An 18,307-nucleotide genomic window follows, 5' to 3' on the forward strand; every position below is an offset into this window, starting at 1 on the left:
ACATTCTTTTTTCCCCCCCTTTCTTTCCCTCATTTACTGTGCTTAAAATATAAAAACTTGTGCTCACTTCTGCGTCCCATTTACTAAAATTGGAACGATACAGAGATTAGCAAGTGTGGCCCCTGCACGAGGATGACACACAAACTCAAAGTGTTCTCTATCTTTCTAAAGAGCGACTGCACAGCACAGGAAACAGTCAGCAGAGTGAAGAGACAGCCTACACCTGAGAGGAAGTATTTGCCACCCTCCCATCAAAGGGACTAATATTCAAAATACACAAGGAACACAAACGATGGTAGAAAGACAATTTGATATGAAAATGGAGAAGTGGTCTGAACAGATGTTTCTCAAAAGACATACTAATGGCCACCAAGTGTATGAAAAGTGCTCAACATCACTAATTGTCAGGGACATGCAAATCAAAACCACAAAGGCATGTTACCTCATGCTAGTCAAAATGGCTGTTATCAAAAAGACAAAAAATACAGGAGCCAGTGGCTCACACCTGTAATCCTAGTGACTTAGGAGGCAGAGATCAGGAAGATCTCGGTTCAAAGCCAGCCCAGGCAAGTACTTCACGAGACCCTATCTCAAAAAACCCATCACAAAAAAGAGGGCTGGAGGAGTGGCTCAAGCTGTAGGCCCTGAGTTCAAACCCCAGTACTACAAAAAAAAAAAGACAAAAAAAATAACAAATACTGGTGAGTATAGAAAGATAAAGGAAGGCTTATACACTTTTGGTGGGAATGTAAATGCTATAGTGATTATGGCGAGCAGTACAGTGGTTCTTTAAAAAAAAACACTGAAGGCAGAATGATAGGATGCAGCCATCCCACTGCTGTGTATTTTATCCAAAGGGAAGGAAGTCAGCGTGCTGAAGAGACATCTATACCCACATTTCCTGCAGCACTATTCTCAAAACCAAGATGAGGAATCACCCAGGCATCCATAGGCAGATAGATGGATAAAAAAAGCGGTATGTATGCACAATGAAATACTATTCAGCTATAAAAGAGAATCCTGTCATTTGTGGCACCATGGACAGAACTGGAGGACATTGTTAAGTGACATAAGCTAGGTACAGAAAAACAAATACATGCTCTCACTTACATGAGAAGCTAAAAACTGACCTCATAGAGGTAGAGAGTAAAAGAGTGCTTACGAGAGGCTGGGGCAGGGGACAGAGAAAGGGGGTTAGTAGGTACAGGGATGCAGGAGGGTAGGACAAGTAACTTCTACTGCCCTGTAGCACCATAGGGTAGCTATGTGGATAGCAATCAGTTGCACGTTACAAAATAGCCAGTCGAGAGGACTTCGGATGCTCCCAACACAAAGAAATGTTGGGTCTGAGGTGATGGATATGGTATTATCCTGACCTCACCATTACCACTGTAGACCTGTATTGAAATGCCACACAGTGCCCTATAAATAAGTACAACAAAACAAAAATGGAGGTACTGTGGTTTGAACTCAGAGTCTCACACTGGCTAGGTAGGGTTTCTACCACTTGAACCATGCCCCCCAGCCCTTTCTGTTTTAGTTATTTTTGGAATAGGATCTCTTGGTTTTTGCCTGGGCTGGCCTGGACATTGATCCTCTTATTTATGCTTTCCTTGTAGCCAGATGACAGGCATGCACCACCACACCCAGCTTTATTGGTTGAGATGGGGTTATAGGCAAGACACACTACACTTGGCCTAAATACATAAATTTTTATATGCCAATTAATGTATGTATGTATGTATTTGTGTATATATGTATATGTATATATATATATGTGTCTATATGTATATATGTGTATGGATTATGTGTGTATATATATGTTTTGTTTGGTCAAGCACACCCCTTTTGGGAACCCCCAAAGATCAGAAATGGCACAGTGCTCTGGCAGCAGGCAGGAGGGCAGGCTACCTACATGGATTTGTGTACATTTGTGATTGTTTTCTTCTAAGTTTGTTCTCAGGCCTCTGCTATTCACCTGAGAGAAGTCAGTATATAGTCCCTGTCCCCAGGGGGCTAAATACTGGGGAAAATCAGGTGCTAGAATGGGAGGGGGGCAGAGAAGGGAGTGGGTGGAGGCTGGCTGGGGTTGGGGCCTTGTCAGGGAGGAGGGCAAGCAGTGGGTGCCCAGTGCAGCTGGTTCCAGCAGATGGCTTCCTAAATGGCCCTGCCTTTGCTGCCAGTCAGGCACTTGGGTCTGTCCCCAGCAACATTCTGGCCCAAGGGACTCTGGGAAGCCAGGTTGCTGGGATATGGTGACAATGGGCATATTGTTCCAGAAGCCAAGGCCCTGCCTGGCTCTAGCTCCCCATCACCTGAACAAATGTTGATCTTCCAAGTGCAAAAGCCAAAATTTCCCTGAGGATTGGGGATGCTTGTTCAGAATTCCACAGGTGGACTGGCTATCTTCCAGATTGTGGTCTCCTTCAAGCTGGCAGCAAAATACTGTGTGACCAACCAGCATAGATGCCTGGGCTGGACACTGATGAATTGCTGGGGAAGTCAGAGAAGCAAAGCTCCTACCAGAGGACTGTCCAAGCTTTCTGCCCTTGAACTGGCCTCTGGGCCTACATGCCCCCTATGGCGAGGGGAGGGCCAGTCCTCCCCTGGATGCTTGCACACCCTGTCCCCTCCACTGGGAGCTTCCCTACTTCTGTTTGCCTCACCTGGGTAGCGAGCATCTGGCTGTACCTGGGGATCTTTTAAAATGTACGGATGCCTGGCCCCAGTCCAAAACAATGAAGATGGAATCTCTGGGGGTGAGACTAAGGCAGGACAGATAGATGAGAAGATGGGAAAATTTTAAAAATAATATTTAAAGGACCAGAGCAGGAAATTAAAACCAGGAAGTAAACTGAAGATGTAACCTCTTCACAAATGAGTAGAAACAGAAATTGAAGGGCATATCTTGCAAAGGGAAATCCCAAAACTCACCTGTGTTTTGGGTGGGCCTAGGTCACATCTCCATGTTTTAGAGTAATAAACAGCTTTGCCATGTTAGGCCACCCAGAACCCGTTGTTTCTAATGAATAAGGGCTGCTGGATGATGTGACCGCCATGTGGTCCCCGAGGTCAGAAAGTATAAAGACCACAGTAAGAGCCACCACTTTGAGTCTGTACTCCCATTTCCTGTGTGGGTAGCAGGAAATATTTCCCTCCCATTATCCACTTCTCCCTACTTTATCCTGTTATACTAAAATAAATCTTTGCTAAAACTCCCACCTGTGAGACTCTCCTGCTGTGACACTCCTAGAAATGCTTCCCATTGTGGGTCTCAAATTCAAGATTAGCATGGATACCAGGAAGCTGAGGGATGCCCCCACCCCCATCCCAGTCCCTCTTCTGGCAACAAAGCCTTCAGACCCCAAGCGCTAGCATTGAGTCAGTCGCTAGATCATTCCTTCCATCTAAGGACCTGGCTGAAGCCCCATTCCCCAGGAAGGAAGCCTTACCCCTGGGGAGATGTCCACCTCCTCTGAGTCCCTGTGTCAGGAAGGGCCCTGTCACTGGGCATAGATCACTGCTTGGATGGTAGACAGGAAACAGAATACTCCTTGCCTGCCATGAGGAATCCTCCCTGGGGAGGATTTTGCAAAATGATGAGATGAGTTCCCTCATCTGCAAAATGGGCTGGTGCAAGTACTTCCTTGGCATAGGGTCTTGGACACAGTAAGTGTTCAATTGCTTGTATTATTATTTCCAAGTGACAGTAGGGCTTTCTGGGCCTGGTAAAAGTAAGCTCATGATATGTGAGGAGAAACTGACTCACTAATCTCAACCCCACAGCACCCTCCCTCCCCTGCTCCTCTATTTCCCAAGCTGCAGGTTCTCACAAGCCCAGTGGAAAGCTGTTTCTGAGGATCTCTGTTCCCATCTCCACCCACTTCATCCTTCCTGCTGGGGCAGCTCCTCTGCAAACTGCACCTCCTTATACTTCTTCCAGGAAGACTTCTAATGCTCCAAGGTTGACCTTGCCGGTGGCAATGAGCCACCACCCAAAGAGGGCTCCCTTTCCTAAGGGTCCACTACTCCAGCCGGAGGCAGAGCCTGTGTGGGCTGCCGCTGGGCATTATAGACCATAACATCAGGGTTTGCTTCCTGTGCTCTGAAGGCACTTCTACCATTTACAGGTGACCCTTGTGAGACAGTAATTGTCTCCATCTATCAGATGACTTGCCCAAGGTTACAGTTAGCAAGTCCTGCAGCGAGGATTTGAGTTCCTGTGCCCCACTTCCATGCCCACCCACCCCACCAAAGGATCTGTTTAACAGAAGACACAGTTGTGAGGGGATGGGCAACATTTTAGTTAGTGTTCTGTTGCTGTAACAAACACCTGAGATAATGAACTTATAAGAATGAAAGGTTTTTTTTTTTAAACTTACAGTCCATGGTCTCTTGGCCTCCCTGCTTTTGGGCCTGTGATGAGGCAGTGTATCACGGCAGAGAGCAAAGCTGATCACCTCATGGTGGCCAGAAAGCAAAGGGAGAGATGAAGGGACCAGGGTCCTATAATCCCTCCCTTTCAAAGGCCTGCCTCCAATGGCAGGAAACTTCCCACTAGGCCCTGCTTCTTCAGTATGGAGATTGAACTCAAGGCCTTGTGCTTACTAGGCAAGTGCTCTACTGCTTGAGTCACTGCCAGTCCAAGCCCCACTTCTTTTCTTTCTCTCTCTCTTTTCTTTTTTTGGTGGTGGTACTGAGGGTTGAACTCGGGGCCTTGCACTTGCTAGACAGGTGCTCTACCACTTGAGCCAATTTGTCCACCAGGGCTTCACCTCCTCCATGGGCTGGGGCCCAGCATTTAATACATGGACCTTTGGGAGTCCCTTATCCAAACCACAGCAAGCAAGGCCTACGAGCAGAAAAGTCACAGAGGAATGGGAACAGTCCCCCAAATCTGATAAAGAAATAAAAAATATACATGCTTATTCTCCTGCCGAACTAGCCAAGCTTTTTCAAAAGCAGAATTTGTAACACTGGTATCATATGGAACCTCATACAGTACTTGCACACCATGATGGCAGGATTGTCTCTACTGGCTTAACCTTCCCAAAAAGCATCTTGGTAAGACATAGGTGAAGTCTGTTAAAAGCCTAGACAGCAGGCCAGGGGTGAAGCTCCGTGGAAGAGCGCTGACCTAGCATACACGAGGCTCTGGGTTCAATCCTAGTACGATAAAATAAGCAGCTCATACCCTTGATGAAAGTTCTGGAACTACATTGAGGTGGTGGTAGTACAGTATTGCAAATGTACTAAATGCTATGGAGGTATATGTTAAAATTGTAACTTTTCTATTATATGTATTTTTATCACAAGTAAAAAAGAAAACAAAACTGTGCCCTTTTACCCAGCCATTCTACTTCTGGAGAAATAATCTGAGATAGATGTCAAGTTCATCACAGCACTGTTTTTCTCAAGAAATTGGTTAAATTCATTATGGTGCATCCATATTGTGGAATACTATGCACCTATTAGGGCGTCTTTGAGGGCTGGCAGAGCAGCTCAAGTGGTAGAGCGCCTGCCTAGCAAGTGTGAAGCTGAGTTTAAACCCCAGTGCTACCAAAAAGTCATGTCTTCAAATAATTTTAATAACATGGAGAAAGGTCCATAGCACATTAAATGAGGAAGGGGGGACATATAGCTTGATCTCTGCCTTGTAATAGGGATATAGAGGAGAATTTATTGAGTTGTATATATAATACCAAACATATTTTCAAACTGTTCCTGGTCCTCGCTGAATGAATGAGGCACCTCCTCCCAGCCCTCCCTCCTCCAAGGTCTGACAGTGAATAAGAGAAATGAGCTCACCTTGAGGGTTTGGACCATAGAATCTCATTTGCAAATGCCATTTTTATGAAAATGCCAAGAGAAGAACGATTGGAGTATTGCCAGCAAGTGGTGTTTATAAAGATTTTATTTTCCATTTTCTTAAAAATAACATTTGATTTCCTTTATGCATGTGTAGAGTGTACTTGTTTCCTTAGGCTGAGTAATAGGCAGATAAAGACAAGACAAGGCGGGGCCCCCAATGGAGGAGGGGTGAGGGTGAAGGAGGTGGGGTGTGAGAGGATGGGGCACACAGGAAAGGGGGGGGTAGGGTGACCCAAGGGACGCTTGAGTGCCCATCAATGCACACACAGGTCTAACACTGTTTTTCAACTTTTTTAAAGACATCTAAGATTACTGAGAGATACGATTTCAGCACTTAAATCTACAGACAGAAATCCGAGCACTTGCACACAATTCTTAACTCTAAGCTCAATTATTGCACATCACACAGTTTAAGTGGGCTGCAGGTTACAAAGCAGTTTGCTCTGCTTGGAACTTCCTTGGGATGTATCAGGTCTCCTTTGCACCCCCAGTCTCTTTCCTGGGGCCCCCGCCAGCCCACAGCCCCATGAGGACCTGGATGTCAGAGACTGGACACTGGTTCTCGCCAAGGGCAGCGGGCTCAGGCATTGGTGAAATGAGGGTTCCTGGGTTTGTACCAATGGACAACACCCACCCCCTCAGGCTGGAAGCAGATGGAGCTCATGAAAGACCAAATGAGTGGCTTGCCCATTAAAACCAGGTGGACTGAGTGAGGGAGGAATTGTGACACCCACTGTGTGTGGTCGTAGCCTCAGCAGGCCACCACTGGGGTCAGTCAGGGTGTCCCACACCTCCCTCATTAGCATCACCTCCTTCTAGAGATCCCAGGCCATGCCCCTTCTCCATCACCCTCCAACCCTCCCAGTGGTCTCTCAAGGTACATTTATTTTCTCCAATCCCAATCTACCCCATCTTGCACAACCACCTCTTCCAGCACCCATGTGCCAAGGAGGCCTGAGGCAGCCCAGGGCAGTTGCAGGATCTGGTTGTGATTTGGTTGAGTTCTTTTCCATGCAGTCTAGTTTCCCTGCCTACTTAAGCCAGGGGAGTGGGCAGAAAGGGGTGAAGACATCTGTGTAGAAGGGTTGGGAAGGGCTGGGCAGGCAGCTAGGTCACAGGCATGAATCCATGGTGCTGAGGGGGGCCAACCTTGTTTTACAGGAAACCTTAAGTTTGTCTAACAAGAAGTCCCTTGGAGGCCTTCAGCCCCACTGGGACAGCTGCTTTTGTCTGCCTTTGAGGGGTCCTTCTGTCTCAGAGGGACAAAAAGCAGTATGGGGGGCTTCAGAGACAGGGCAAGCCTGGACACCAGCATGCCAGCCAGGGGCAAGCTCAGTGCCTTTGCTTTCTTCCTAAAACGTATTTACAAAGTCAGATAAACGTGCACAACCAGAAGACCCAGAGACACAGAGAGCCCAGGACCCCCAGGAGGAGAGGGCAGCAGCAACAGGAGAAGGGACACAGTTTCCTTTGTGCCCTCCTTACCCCTAGAGAGCCCAGAAACCTTCACAGCCCCCACAGGGACAGTTCTGGAAGTCCAGCTGAGACAGAGGAAGAGAGACTTCGATCCTAGTGAGTAAAGTTTCAAGTAGCTCCAGTCAGGGGAGCAGCTGCCTCTGAACAGGGCTGATGTGACTGAGCAGGGGACCAGAGGAAGGAGTGGGAGGACAGGGGAGAGACGGAAGGAGGGGGCTAGGGGCTGGAACAGCATGACACCTCAAGGACCAGAACTGTGCTGCATATGGGAAGCGCTTTATGGACTAAGTGGAGTTTCAGTATTTTTCCCCAAGACAAGACTCAGATGTTGATTTAGGGTGGCATACAGGGGCAGGCAGCGTGAGGTTCTTTCCCAATGTCCAGCCGATGCTCAGCGGATGTAAGAGACACTGAGGAGAGCCCAGGCTGGGGCCTTGCCCAGGAGGCCTCACAGCATGGACCCGACACCGCTGCCCCCCTCCCAGCATGCAGGGAGCCCTCCTTGTACTCCCAGGCCACCAAGATGGCTGTAGATACACACACATGCACACACATGTACACACACACACACACACACACACACACACACACACGCGCGCGCGCGCGCGCTGCACTCTCCATGCACTGAGGGGCATCAGAGGTCCAAGTCCAGGTAAGAAATTCTTCACCAAAGTATTAAGGAACTTGCTGATAGGGAGAACTGGACAGATCAGGGAGAACAACAGCCACATAAACAAAAACCCACAGGCTATCTTGTTATCTAGGTAAGATGACCTCCCACTCATAAGATTTGGGCACACAGTGAGGTGTGGCCTCAGGGTTAGCCACCCCTGTCTTGTTCCCGCTGACTGATTTTCACTACTACAGAGCTTCAAATAGGGCTTGGGGAAGCTGTTCTGCTAGGTGCCTTGGGGACCCTTGGGGCAGCGGGTACCCCAGGGGCTGAGAAGAGAGGGGCTGGGGATGGTCTTTCCTGGAGAAGTGATGGGGAAAGATCAAGGACTCAAGGAGCAGGAAGGTGGCAGCCTCTTGACAACTTCTTCACAGGGTCTCAGGACAAGCCTTTCTACAGGTTCTACTGGGCAGAAGAGCATTTAGTCAGGGAGTCAGAGACAAGGCAGGCATACACGTGTTGCTCCTGGTCCTCAGGCTCCCTGGAGTGGACAGGGGACCCAGTAAGGCAGACAGAGGCAGGATCAACGACCCTATCACCAGGCTGCACCAAGGGGGAGCTGGCAGGGCTCAACTGCATGCCCATGGCTCTCAGACCATGACTCAGAAGCCCCACGTGGGACCACAGAGGGGGCCATATGGGGCTGTTTCAGGGTCTGGCATTCAGGGCTGCACCAGCTCTACTCCTCACGGCTCTGTCTGCTAAGCTGGTCCCTACTCATCAACCCTCTCACTAGTGGAACCTCAGACAGCTTCGTAGTGTCCTCCCTTCCTGTCTCACTGCCTGCCCCAGCTCCTTCTTGGCCACTTCTGGCTTGAGTCAGAAGTTTCTCTAGTTCTTGGGAATTCAGCAAAGGGACAGGGCTTGCTGCAGCTGGTGTCCTGGCCCTCACCTGAGGATGGTGGGGATTTCATGCCAAATGTGTCCCAACTTTGGGAGGCATTCCAGTAATAGCTTCCTGCCCTCCCTTTCCTTGACTCCTGACAGGGAGGGAGAAGGCTGGGCAGGGGAGGGAGGAGGCAGGGCTAGTTGAACGGGGTGGGACCTCAGGGTGTTGGAGTGGGGCTGGGGGACAGAGATAGCAGGCATCTCATTTCATTGATTCTGGCCTGTTGGTGTGTGTACGTGTGTGAACGCATGTATTTTTAAACCAACAACAAATGGAAAGAAAACAATTACAAGGAGCCTGAAGGGGGTTTTGGGTGACTCACTCTGCCAGGGGCACTGTGGATCAAGGACACGTCTGTCAGCACATGCCACACGTGCACACACACACACACATTCAGTCATCCCAGCCATCCAGGCCACATGCATGCCATGCACTCATACTTCCAGTCATCCCCACTGGAGCCAGGGTAACTTTCCACTAATTTCCGGATCCATTCGCTAAGCTGCCTGCTGCTGTCCAGGTCTCTGCTGGCCTCTCCCTGGCCGTCGGCACCCTGGCCTGCCACGGCTGCAGGAGAGCCATCTACCAAATGTAGCCTCCGTCGTCCGCCTCGCCCACCTCGCCCTCCTCCTCCTCAGCCTCCTCGCCTGCTTCCTCCGTCTCCTTCTCCTCCTCGTCCTCCCAGCCAACGCCGCTCCCAAAGTCCCCTGAGAAACCCACGATGTCATCTGTAAGAGGAACAAGCCAAGGCGGGATAAGGGACTTGTGGCCACTTCTTTCTCCCTCAGCCTGGAGGCCTGCTCTACACAGGCCGTCCCAGGCACAGGTCCTCAGGAGGTCCTAGGCCACCTTGGCCCTTACCACAGTCAGGGTTCCCATGTGTGCGGGTGCCGGTCAGCTCCAGGCCCAGCTGGTCCACACACCAGCAGTCCCCGCTGCTCTGGTCACACTGCATCTTCCGGTAGTAGCCATCCTCATCACAGCTTGGTATGAAGATGCCTGAGTGGGAGAGAGCCCCTCAGGGTCAGAGCCAGGCCCATAGAGCCTTGGGAGTGAGCAGGGGCCCAGACTGCCCCAGAGCCCAGCCAACATGGTACTGACCACCCAATGAACCCAGACACCCAGGGCTTTTTCTTTCAGCTTTACTGACTGGAAACAAGGAACCTGTTCCCCTAAATGGCTTGTTCAGACCTCCACGATGGCTCCATCTGTTTCTACCATCCCGCTGATTTCCCCTCTCCCCATCCAGGCCTGGCTGTCCCAGCCAGGAATGCTTGGCTTTTTCCTCCCAGCCTCTGAATCAGATCTGCCTAGATGACCCACTCACTTCCCTCAGGTTCCCAAATTGTTGCTCCCCTGTCCACTCAGCAGATGTCTTCTGAGAGGTGAACTCTGCCCACTTAGTGTGGGTAAGACTCATACAGAGGCAATCAGGGTGACACCAGGTAGCCTAGGGTAGATGCCAAAGGCCTGCTCGGGAGACAAATGAGGGAGGATTGCTTCCTGGCAGACAAAGCACTCATGTCTCCTCCAGCAGCCACTGGACCCACAATCAGCATGGCACTGTGAGTGCTTCCAGCACTAAGTTTTAAGTGTGCTGGTGTCATCAGCCCAGTCAAGTGTTGTATTGCTCTTAAAGAGCTACAAGGCCCCTTGGTCCTGCCTCTTAGAATTCTGACCCTTCATTCCACCTGCCTGGGCCCTTGTTTGTCATTTTCTGAAAACCTCGAACTTTTTTCTATGCTCATCTGAATTTGTCTGACTCATTCTTCTTCCTCAGGTCTCCCCTAGAATGCCAGCTCCCCAAGGGCCCTCTGCAGACCCCTCAAGCTAACTTATGTCCACCTGTATTGTCCCTCTGTACCTACATACAAGCCTCAGTGGGCAGTTCAGTCTTTTTGGTGTGTTTATTTGTATGTTGAGTGTTCCCCCAGCTGGCCTGTGATAAGACCTCATAGGGCTTGGGACTTGTCTGTCTCACCCATCAGTTCTCACCTGGGCTGGGTTTGTTTTGTCTCTCCAGGGTGTATCTATCATGGAGGGTCCCCACTCTAGACACATGCTTGCTGAGCTGCACTGAATTCTCAGATCTTTCCTCATCCCAACCTCTAGTTTCAGCATGGACAGCCATAAAATTACTGCTTAAAACACATTTTCTGAGGGGGAGATGAGGAGACCCTAGGCTACCAAGAGGATGCAAACCGGAAGGGCATTTCCCTCTGTCATCTAGGCCAGGGATTCTTCTGGGCTCAGCATCAGTCCTGGAGCCTCTGGGGGGCCTCCTGGCACTGGAGCCTTTGGGCCTCAGGGAAGCTAAGAGTAGCCCTCCCACCTTCTCCACAACCACCCCATCTAACCTGGTTTCTTCTTAGCAGCCTCCTGGATTTGGATGCGCTCCAGCTCGGCCAGGCAGGGGGGCTCTGTGGGGAGAGAGGAGTCTCTGAAGGCCATGCGTGGTGCTGCTGGACATACTGGGCCTCCCAAGGCTTAGAACCCTGGCGGGTGCTTTGCAAGATGAAATGCCTGGTCTCTCATAAAGGGCCACCCCAGGGTACTGAAGGGATGCACTGGTCTGTTTAAGGTCCCCAAACCAGTGTCATGAAAACACCTGTCTCTAAGGGAGGCCGTTATGGCTATGGGATGGGCTGAGGATCCCAAGAAGCCCCTCAGGGTCTGTGAGGGGATTAGGATCCATGGGATCAGTCAACAAGACTCAAAGAGAAGATGGGAGAGCATGCAGATACCCCAGGGTTACAGACCCCAAGGGGACATAGGCTAGAGGGAATGTTACAGAACTCATAGGCCTGAAGATAACTAGTGGCCAAACTCTAGCTCAGCTGTGACCTTGGGAAGTCCCTGGCCCCTCCAGGCTAAGGTCTGCCTAACTGCAAAATGAGGACAGTCTCAGCCTTCTGTGCATACCACCATACAGAAGGGACAGAATGAGCATACAGGGCCTGGGGACAAACATGCTTTTGCCATGCAGGCAGCAGGGAAGTGGGACAGCCAGGGCAGCAAGATGGATCCCAGCACCTCCAATTGGCACAGGGGTATGTGAATTCCATGGTGCTGTGTGTCCAGACGTTCTCAGTTCATCCTTACCGTCTCTGAGGTCAGTATTGTTATCTCCCGATTTTAATGAAGAAACTGAACTCAGAAAGAACTGGCTACTTGCCCAGGATTCTAAACAAACATATGGTGGAGTCCTAGCTAAAGCCCAAGCCTCTGGATCTGAAGAGTTTACTATTTCCACCACATAATGGCCAGTGAAACAGAATATTGGGCCTATCCCTGCTCCTGGCAGAGCATGTCAGTTAAGCTCTCAGGACCTCGGTTTCCTCATTGATGACAATTGCCTTTTGGCTTAGATGATGTCTAAGCACACATCCAGCTCTGGCTCTGAACATGCATAGATTACAGATGTCACCATGCAAGTAAGGCTAAGGATACCCTATGCAATACCTACATGAAATGTTCCCAGAAGTGAGATCAGAGAAGCTGATGTGAATTCAGCTTTCACAGGGCCTTCTCTTTCTGGCCCTCTGAGAGGGGCCCTAAAAATTCATGTTTGTAATTGTTCATTTTCTTGCTTACAGAAAGCCTCCAAAAGTGTATAAGCTTGAGGAACTGCATAAGCACTTCAGGAAGTGCTGGCTTCCCTGGGCTGTAAAGGGGAGGTCCTGAGAGAAAGCAGTGGGTAGGAGAGGTGGGAGGGGTCCTGAGCCTGAGCAGATAGCTAAGAGGGAGATGCACAGACTCCAAAGAGAGCCTGGAGCTGGGATGGAGCCTGTCCCTGGCGGGCCACACTCACTCTCCCTCCAGAAGCAGAAACACCACTCAGCAGTGGAGACACGGCCGTCCTTGTAGGTGTCGCAGGAGTTGAAGAAGGGGCGGACGCAGACCTCATATTTGTCCAGGTTGATGGCAGCCAGCTCCATCTGGTCCAGGAAGAGGTCAGCACTGGTGTCCAGCTTGGAGAACATCCAGCCAATGGAGTCTTTGCAGCTGGCCCCGAGGCTCTTATCCAGCCCTGGGGAGAAGACCAGGATTCAAACATGCTCTGTCGCCCATCCCTTCATCCCTCCACCTCTTTCTCAGCTCTAGCCCTCTGTTCAGAGTCAGGGCAGCCTAGAACCTACCTTGGGGTCAAGAAACTCAAGAATGGCCAAAGGTTCTTCCCACTACAGCGGAACCACTCAAAATCCTGTTTTAAAAGCCCTTCTGATTTTTTTTTTTTTTCAGTATTGGGGATCAAACCCAGGGCCTCATGCATGCTAGGCAAGTACTCTACCACTAAGCCACACCCCTCCAGCCCCAGAAAACAGTAATTCTTTACTTTCCCTTGTTTACCCATTTGAGGGCCTAAGCCCCTCCACCCACATTACGAAGGCATTCCTATCAGCTACCTATACACTTCCTGCCACGACTGGAGTTGTTCTCCCCTTCTTTGGGAGTTGAGCTCTTTTGGGGCCCACATTCTGGCTCCCCACTCCTTCCCTCCACCCCAGAGCACCAGCTCCTGTACCACTGGCTGGGCTGGCTGCACTGCTAGTTGAACCATTCTGCTTGGAGTTCTCATGAAGGAGCTGGAACCAGTCCCGCAGCCGGTCCCCCAGGTCAGCTAGGTCCTGACCTGTGCAGGTCTCTGAAATGGGCAGAACAGAGAAGGAGCGGAATGTGGGGTGATGCGACAGGCCCAGGAGGCTGAGCAACAGTAAGGGATGTAGTAGGGGAGAGAAGGTGGGAATCAGCGTCTTCCTTTCCCTGCCTTGCCCAGTTCCTCCTACTGCTCCCTCCCCAGCACTGGTAGTACAGCCAGATTCCTGGCAGAGAAGAGAAAAGAGTGCTGAGGCTCAAGCCTCCTCTCTATGTTAGCTAGGGCCCCTGACCCCACAGGTCCCCTGGGTCTTTCTCTGTTGTTGCCACTTCTTCCTTCCTGCTCCGCAAGCCTCTGTTACTATCCCACAGCCTTGAAATAGGTAACCCGGGGGCCCTGGTTGTGGGTGTATCCCACACTCTTGGTACCTGGCTTGCCGTCGGTGGCAGGGGTGTCAGCCTGCTCTGTGGGGCAGGGACAGGGGCCCTCGCATCTCACTGCCAGCTGCTTGCTGCTCAAGCACGCCTGCTGCTCCAGTTTACACTGCAGGAGAAAGGTCAGGCTGGGTGATGGGGGCTTTCCATGGATTCTGCACCTGGGGCCCCCTCACGCCTCCCACCATGACAGCAACACCTGCCAGGAAGGGTCCTCCTCAGTGGTAAGGGGCAGTAAGCCCAGGAAGGGGGGTCACAGGGAGCAGTCCTAGCTATGGAAGACAGCCCTAAGACCCACCTTGCACAGGCCTGCCCTCTCTGAATATCTATTCTTCCCTGGCCCCATTTCCCTACTCAGCTCACCCATTACCCTGCTGTCTCTTGCCCATCCTTGGCGTTCATGGGCATGGTCCCTCAGTTAGTTCTTGTGTGTGGGCTCTCAGGCCCTCCATGGTCTTCCCACAGTCATTTCCAGTGGGCCTTCCCAGCTCTTCTGATAACAAGCAGCTGCCAGACCCTGGGCCTTTCTTGCTGGTAACCACTTCCTCTCCCTATATCTCCTATCTGTCTCTCCCCTATTGTGACCCCTACTGTAAAGTGGGTCATTGCAGCATTTGACAATGTTATCTCCTCAGTCCCCAACAACTCTATGAGGGAGGATCAAGTTTCTCTTACTCAGCAAAGAACATCAAAGCACAGGAAGGCCCAGTACTGTGCCCAGGGCCATGGGGCTGGAGACCTCTCTCCCTACAGGATGGCCTGACCTTGAGCTGTAGCTTCCGGCCCACACCCTGTTTGCTCTCTGGTGTGGAACATGAGCTCTCCTCCTCCTCCTCCTATCAACTCCTTTGGAGCTTCCAGTCTCCCACATGTAGCCTCTGCTCCAACCTCTTGCTTATTCTCTCTCTAAACCCTCTTCCCCCAGGTGACCTCATCCCCTCAGGAACTTCAAACCACCACAGCTGGTGACTCTTACATCTGCATCTCACTCCAGAAAGGCCTCCCTGCCCCCAAACTCAACCCTAGCCAACAGTCAGTACCTATTAAGCACCAAGCAGTCCCAACTTCTTGTTGCTAGAAGCATTCCTAAGCACACTGCATTTCTATGGTACTCTGAAGTTTATGAAATGCCTTCACAAACATCTCTTCATTGAATCCTCACAAAAATCCCATAAGGTGGGAATTTGTTCCCCCAGTCATGGTCCTTTCCCATATGGTCTTCTCATGGAGTATTTCACCCTCCTTCTAAGAACCCCTCCTGGCCACAGAATACCATGGTCCCCGTGTGGAAGTCACTCTCTCCTCACTCCCAGCAACTGGTTGGCAAAGCTCCTTCCTTCTAGGAGTCCCAGTACTTCCTGAAGCCCTCATCTCACTCCACTTGCAGTTATTTGCCCAGACCCCGCCCCCTACCTGCACCTTCCCGTCTGGGGCAGAGTCTGGCTCCAACTCTCAGGTCACCCCAGCCAGGAGAGCAGGGGTCCTTTCTATGCCATATAGGTTGGTTGCACTTACTGTACTGACTGGGTCACCTGGGAACTCCTTGAGAGGTCCCGGCTGACTGTCCCTCTATTCCCTATGACCTTAAGTGCACTTCCCAATCTGGGGCTAGGGCTCCTTACCACTGAGCTGTAAGTGTGGCCATCAGAGCCACAGACGGAGGCAAGCTGGGCCATGTGACAGGGCTTGCAGACTGAGTCTTTGTTTCCATGGAGTTTTGTGGTGGGCTGCTTGATCCTGTAGCAGGGAAGGATGCAAAACCAAGAGAGGGCTAGAAGGAACAGGAGTCCAGCTCCAATTAAGAGGCCAGCCCAGCAATTTATAGCAGGTCAGCCACCTGTACTGCTGCCCACACTCCCCATGATCCCCAGTCAGACCCTCCTCCTACTCATAAATCTAGAACCAACTGGGCAGGGCCCAGAGCCCAGGACCCTTTGCCAAGGGTTACTGAGCCAGTGGGGTCTTCAGAGAGCAAAGCCAGGTCGGACTGCAAGAGGTAAAAGGGAAGGATCACACCAAATCACACTTGCAAACTGCCAGCCACGGATCACATCTGACCACATCACATTTTGTCATCAAATCACATCACTCATTTTGTCTGACCACCAAGGGTGGATTTGTGTGTGGCACTAGGGATTTATCCCAGGGTCTCTATACCACTAAGTTACATTCCCAGCCCTGTTGTTTTTAAAATTGAGTTATTCACTAACATTTTCAAAGAATGAGAGTTCATCTAAAATCTGGATTCCCGGCCTTTCTTAGGAAAATGCAAGATGTGACAGTCCTGGTCCTGCATTCTCACACAGCCAGGAATGGGCCAATGCCTGAAGCAGCTGCCCCTCTCCCATCTGTACCTGCTAGAGGAGCCCTTCACCAAGCTCTCTCCATGCACTATGCTACTTGTTGAAAAGACCTTCAAATTATGTGGTCTAACCTATTTGTCTTAGACATGTGGCACCCAGGCCCAAAGAGAAGCTGTGATTTTTCTGTGGGTCGTCAGTGTTTGAGAACTGCTGTCTACAGTGTGTCTTCCCTCTCTTTCTCTCTTTCTCTGATGACTCACTTCATGGAAAGTCAACTTCCATCCTGTGAGGATACGCAAGCCTTCGCATGGAGAGGTTCTGCAACTAGGACTGAGGCCTTCAACAAACAGCCATAAGAGTGACTGGGAAGTGGATCTTCCGGTCGCAGTTGAGCCTTTGGATGATGAAGCCCAGCCAGTGTCATGATCATAACCTCACAACAAACCCTGAGCCAGAACCACCTAGCAGAACCTCTTCTGGATCTCTGACCCTCAGAAACTGACATAAGGAGTTCCTGTTGTTTTAAGCCTTTCAGTTTTGGGTAACGTGTTCTGTGGCAACAGGTGAACAGAATGTAAAAATGCATCAGTGGAGCACATGCTCTCAGACAAACCCACCCAGAGCACCCCCAGGCCCCTCACCTGTGCTCCAGCTTCTTGCGGCTGATGCACATGGCCCGCTGGTAGCCCTGGGCAATGCACACCTTGTGGCGGCTGCACTTCACCTTCTGGCAGGGGTCCTTAGTGGTGTCCAGGGCTTTGGGAACACAAGTCAGGACACTGATCATCTAGGAAGACCTAGAAGTCCCCTCCCTCCAGCAGTCCTTGATGACCAGAGCTCCTAACTGGAGTCCCTCCTTCTACTCTCACTGGGGCCTCACTGTTCAAGCCAAGGTCAGGCCTTGCCTGCTGGTCTCCCTCTTCTCAGTGTCAATCTCCTCTCCCCACCAGGGAGGAACATATTACCTTCATCTCCTTGCTGATTGTCTTCCCAGCTCTTGATGTAGTCATCCTAGAGAGGGGCAGAGAGGGATGAGGGAGAAGGGAGGGACTGAGTCACATCCTAGAGCCAAGGCTCAACTACAGGGCCTAGGACTGGAGTGGCCAGGGCCACTGCTTCCACATGCAAACTGCAGCTGTCCTGGTGGCTACCCAGATGACCCCCATCTACCCAGGCCCTGCCAACTGCCTCCCCCACACCTCTATCCCCCAACCCCAGGCTGAGGCTGGCAGGGGAAGAGAAGTCTAGAAAAAGGTGCTGAGGGACTAGAAGGGACAGGGCATTTCCCAAGAGCCACAGACCATAGGCCTAGGCAATACTCACCTCCACTTCCTAGAGATAGGACAGCAGCGGGCCACAGGAAATGAGGCAGAGAGAGGAAGAGAGAAGGTATTTCAGTGAAAAGCCCACCCTCAGACCATGAAATCCCAGGGAACTCCTGGCTTCATGTGGCATGGGCTGAGCAGTGACCTTTGACTGCTATGGTCCCCTGTTCCCTAGGTACTCCAATCAGAGGCCAGCACTTCATCATGGAGAACTTAAGGCCTGCCTAGAGGTGGCAGGGTGAGGCTCAGGTCTTTGAGGGGGCAGCACACTCCAGCCCGGCCCAGCCCTACCACCAGCACCATAGTGCTTCTCACTCGGACTAGCTCTCTGGCACAAAAACCTAATGTGCCTGGTTTCCTCCCTTTCCTTTTGGGGCTGAGACAGTTGCTGAAAACCAGTAAACAACTCCTAGGGTGTGCAAGCTGAGCTAGGCAGGCAGGGAGAAGCTTTTGGGGCCTGGAGCTGGCGGTGCTAGGAGCCAGCCACCAGCCTTTGCATGGGGAGCTAAGAGAGAGGAATGACAAGCCACACAGTTGCCCCCATCCTTAGTTGCACACCTCTCCCATCAGAGTGGGCAGGGTGGAGGCAGGCAGGGATCAGGCACTTAGCTATCAGGCCTGGGGGAAGGAGGTATCGGGATCTGGCAGCACAGGGCTCTCACACAGGAGCAGCAATGGGCACAATAGGGTGGGGGTCTTGGAAGCCTCTCTGGAAGTTGATAGGCATCAGGACATCAGG

The 18,307-nt window shown here is 51.2% G+C and overlaps 1 protein-coding gene and 1 non-coding gene across 4 annotated transcripts in view; one reads left to right on the forward strand and one right to left on the reverse strand.

Moving 5' to 3' along the window:
- Spock2 (SPARC (osteonectin), cwcv and kazal like domains proteoglycan 2) overlaps positions 1-18,307 on the reverse strand; it is a 50,760-nt gene that overhangs the window by 20,937 nt on the left and 11,516 nt on the right. For 2 of the 3 annotated variants that reach the window (XM_074079086.1, XM_074079085.1), the window contains exons 2-10: positions 17,209-17,254; positions 16,885-16,999; positions 15,563-15,677; positions 13,935-14,049; positions 13,435-13,554; positions 12,721-12,939; positions 11,267-11,329; positions 9,771-9,908; positions 9,528-9,637 (exon numbers count right to left, since the gene is read on the reverse strand). In XM_074079086.1, coding sequence (XP_073935187.1) covers positions 9,528-9,637; positions 9,771-9,908; positions 11,267-11,329; positions 12,721-12,939; positions 13,435-13,554; positions 13,935-14,049; positions 15,563-15,677; positions 16,885-16,999; positions 17,209-17,254 — 1,041 coding nt within the window. Of the gene's footprint in view, positions 1-5,896; positions 9,638-9,770; positions 9,909-11,266; positions 11,330-12,720; positions 12,940-13,434; positions 13,555-13,934; positions 14,050-15,562; positions 15,678-16,884; positions 17,000-17,208; positions 17,255-18,307 lie in introns of those variants that run through there. The other variant, XM_074079084.1, reaches the window with a different exon arrangement.
- On the forward strand, positions 60-167 carry LOC141425242 (U6 spliceosomal RNA). The gene has a single exon (XR_012450324.1). It is a non-coding gene; the product is annotated as a U6 spliceosomal RNA (small nuclear RNA).

Source organism: Castor canadensis, chromosome 7 (genome assembly GCF_047511655.1).
Source record: "Castor canadensis chromosome 7, mCasCan1.hap1v2, whole genome shotgun sequence".
Classification (NCBI taxonomy): Eukaryota; Metazoa; Chordata; class Mammalia; order Rodentia; family Castoridae; genus Castor; species Castor canadensis.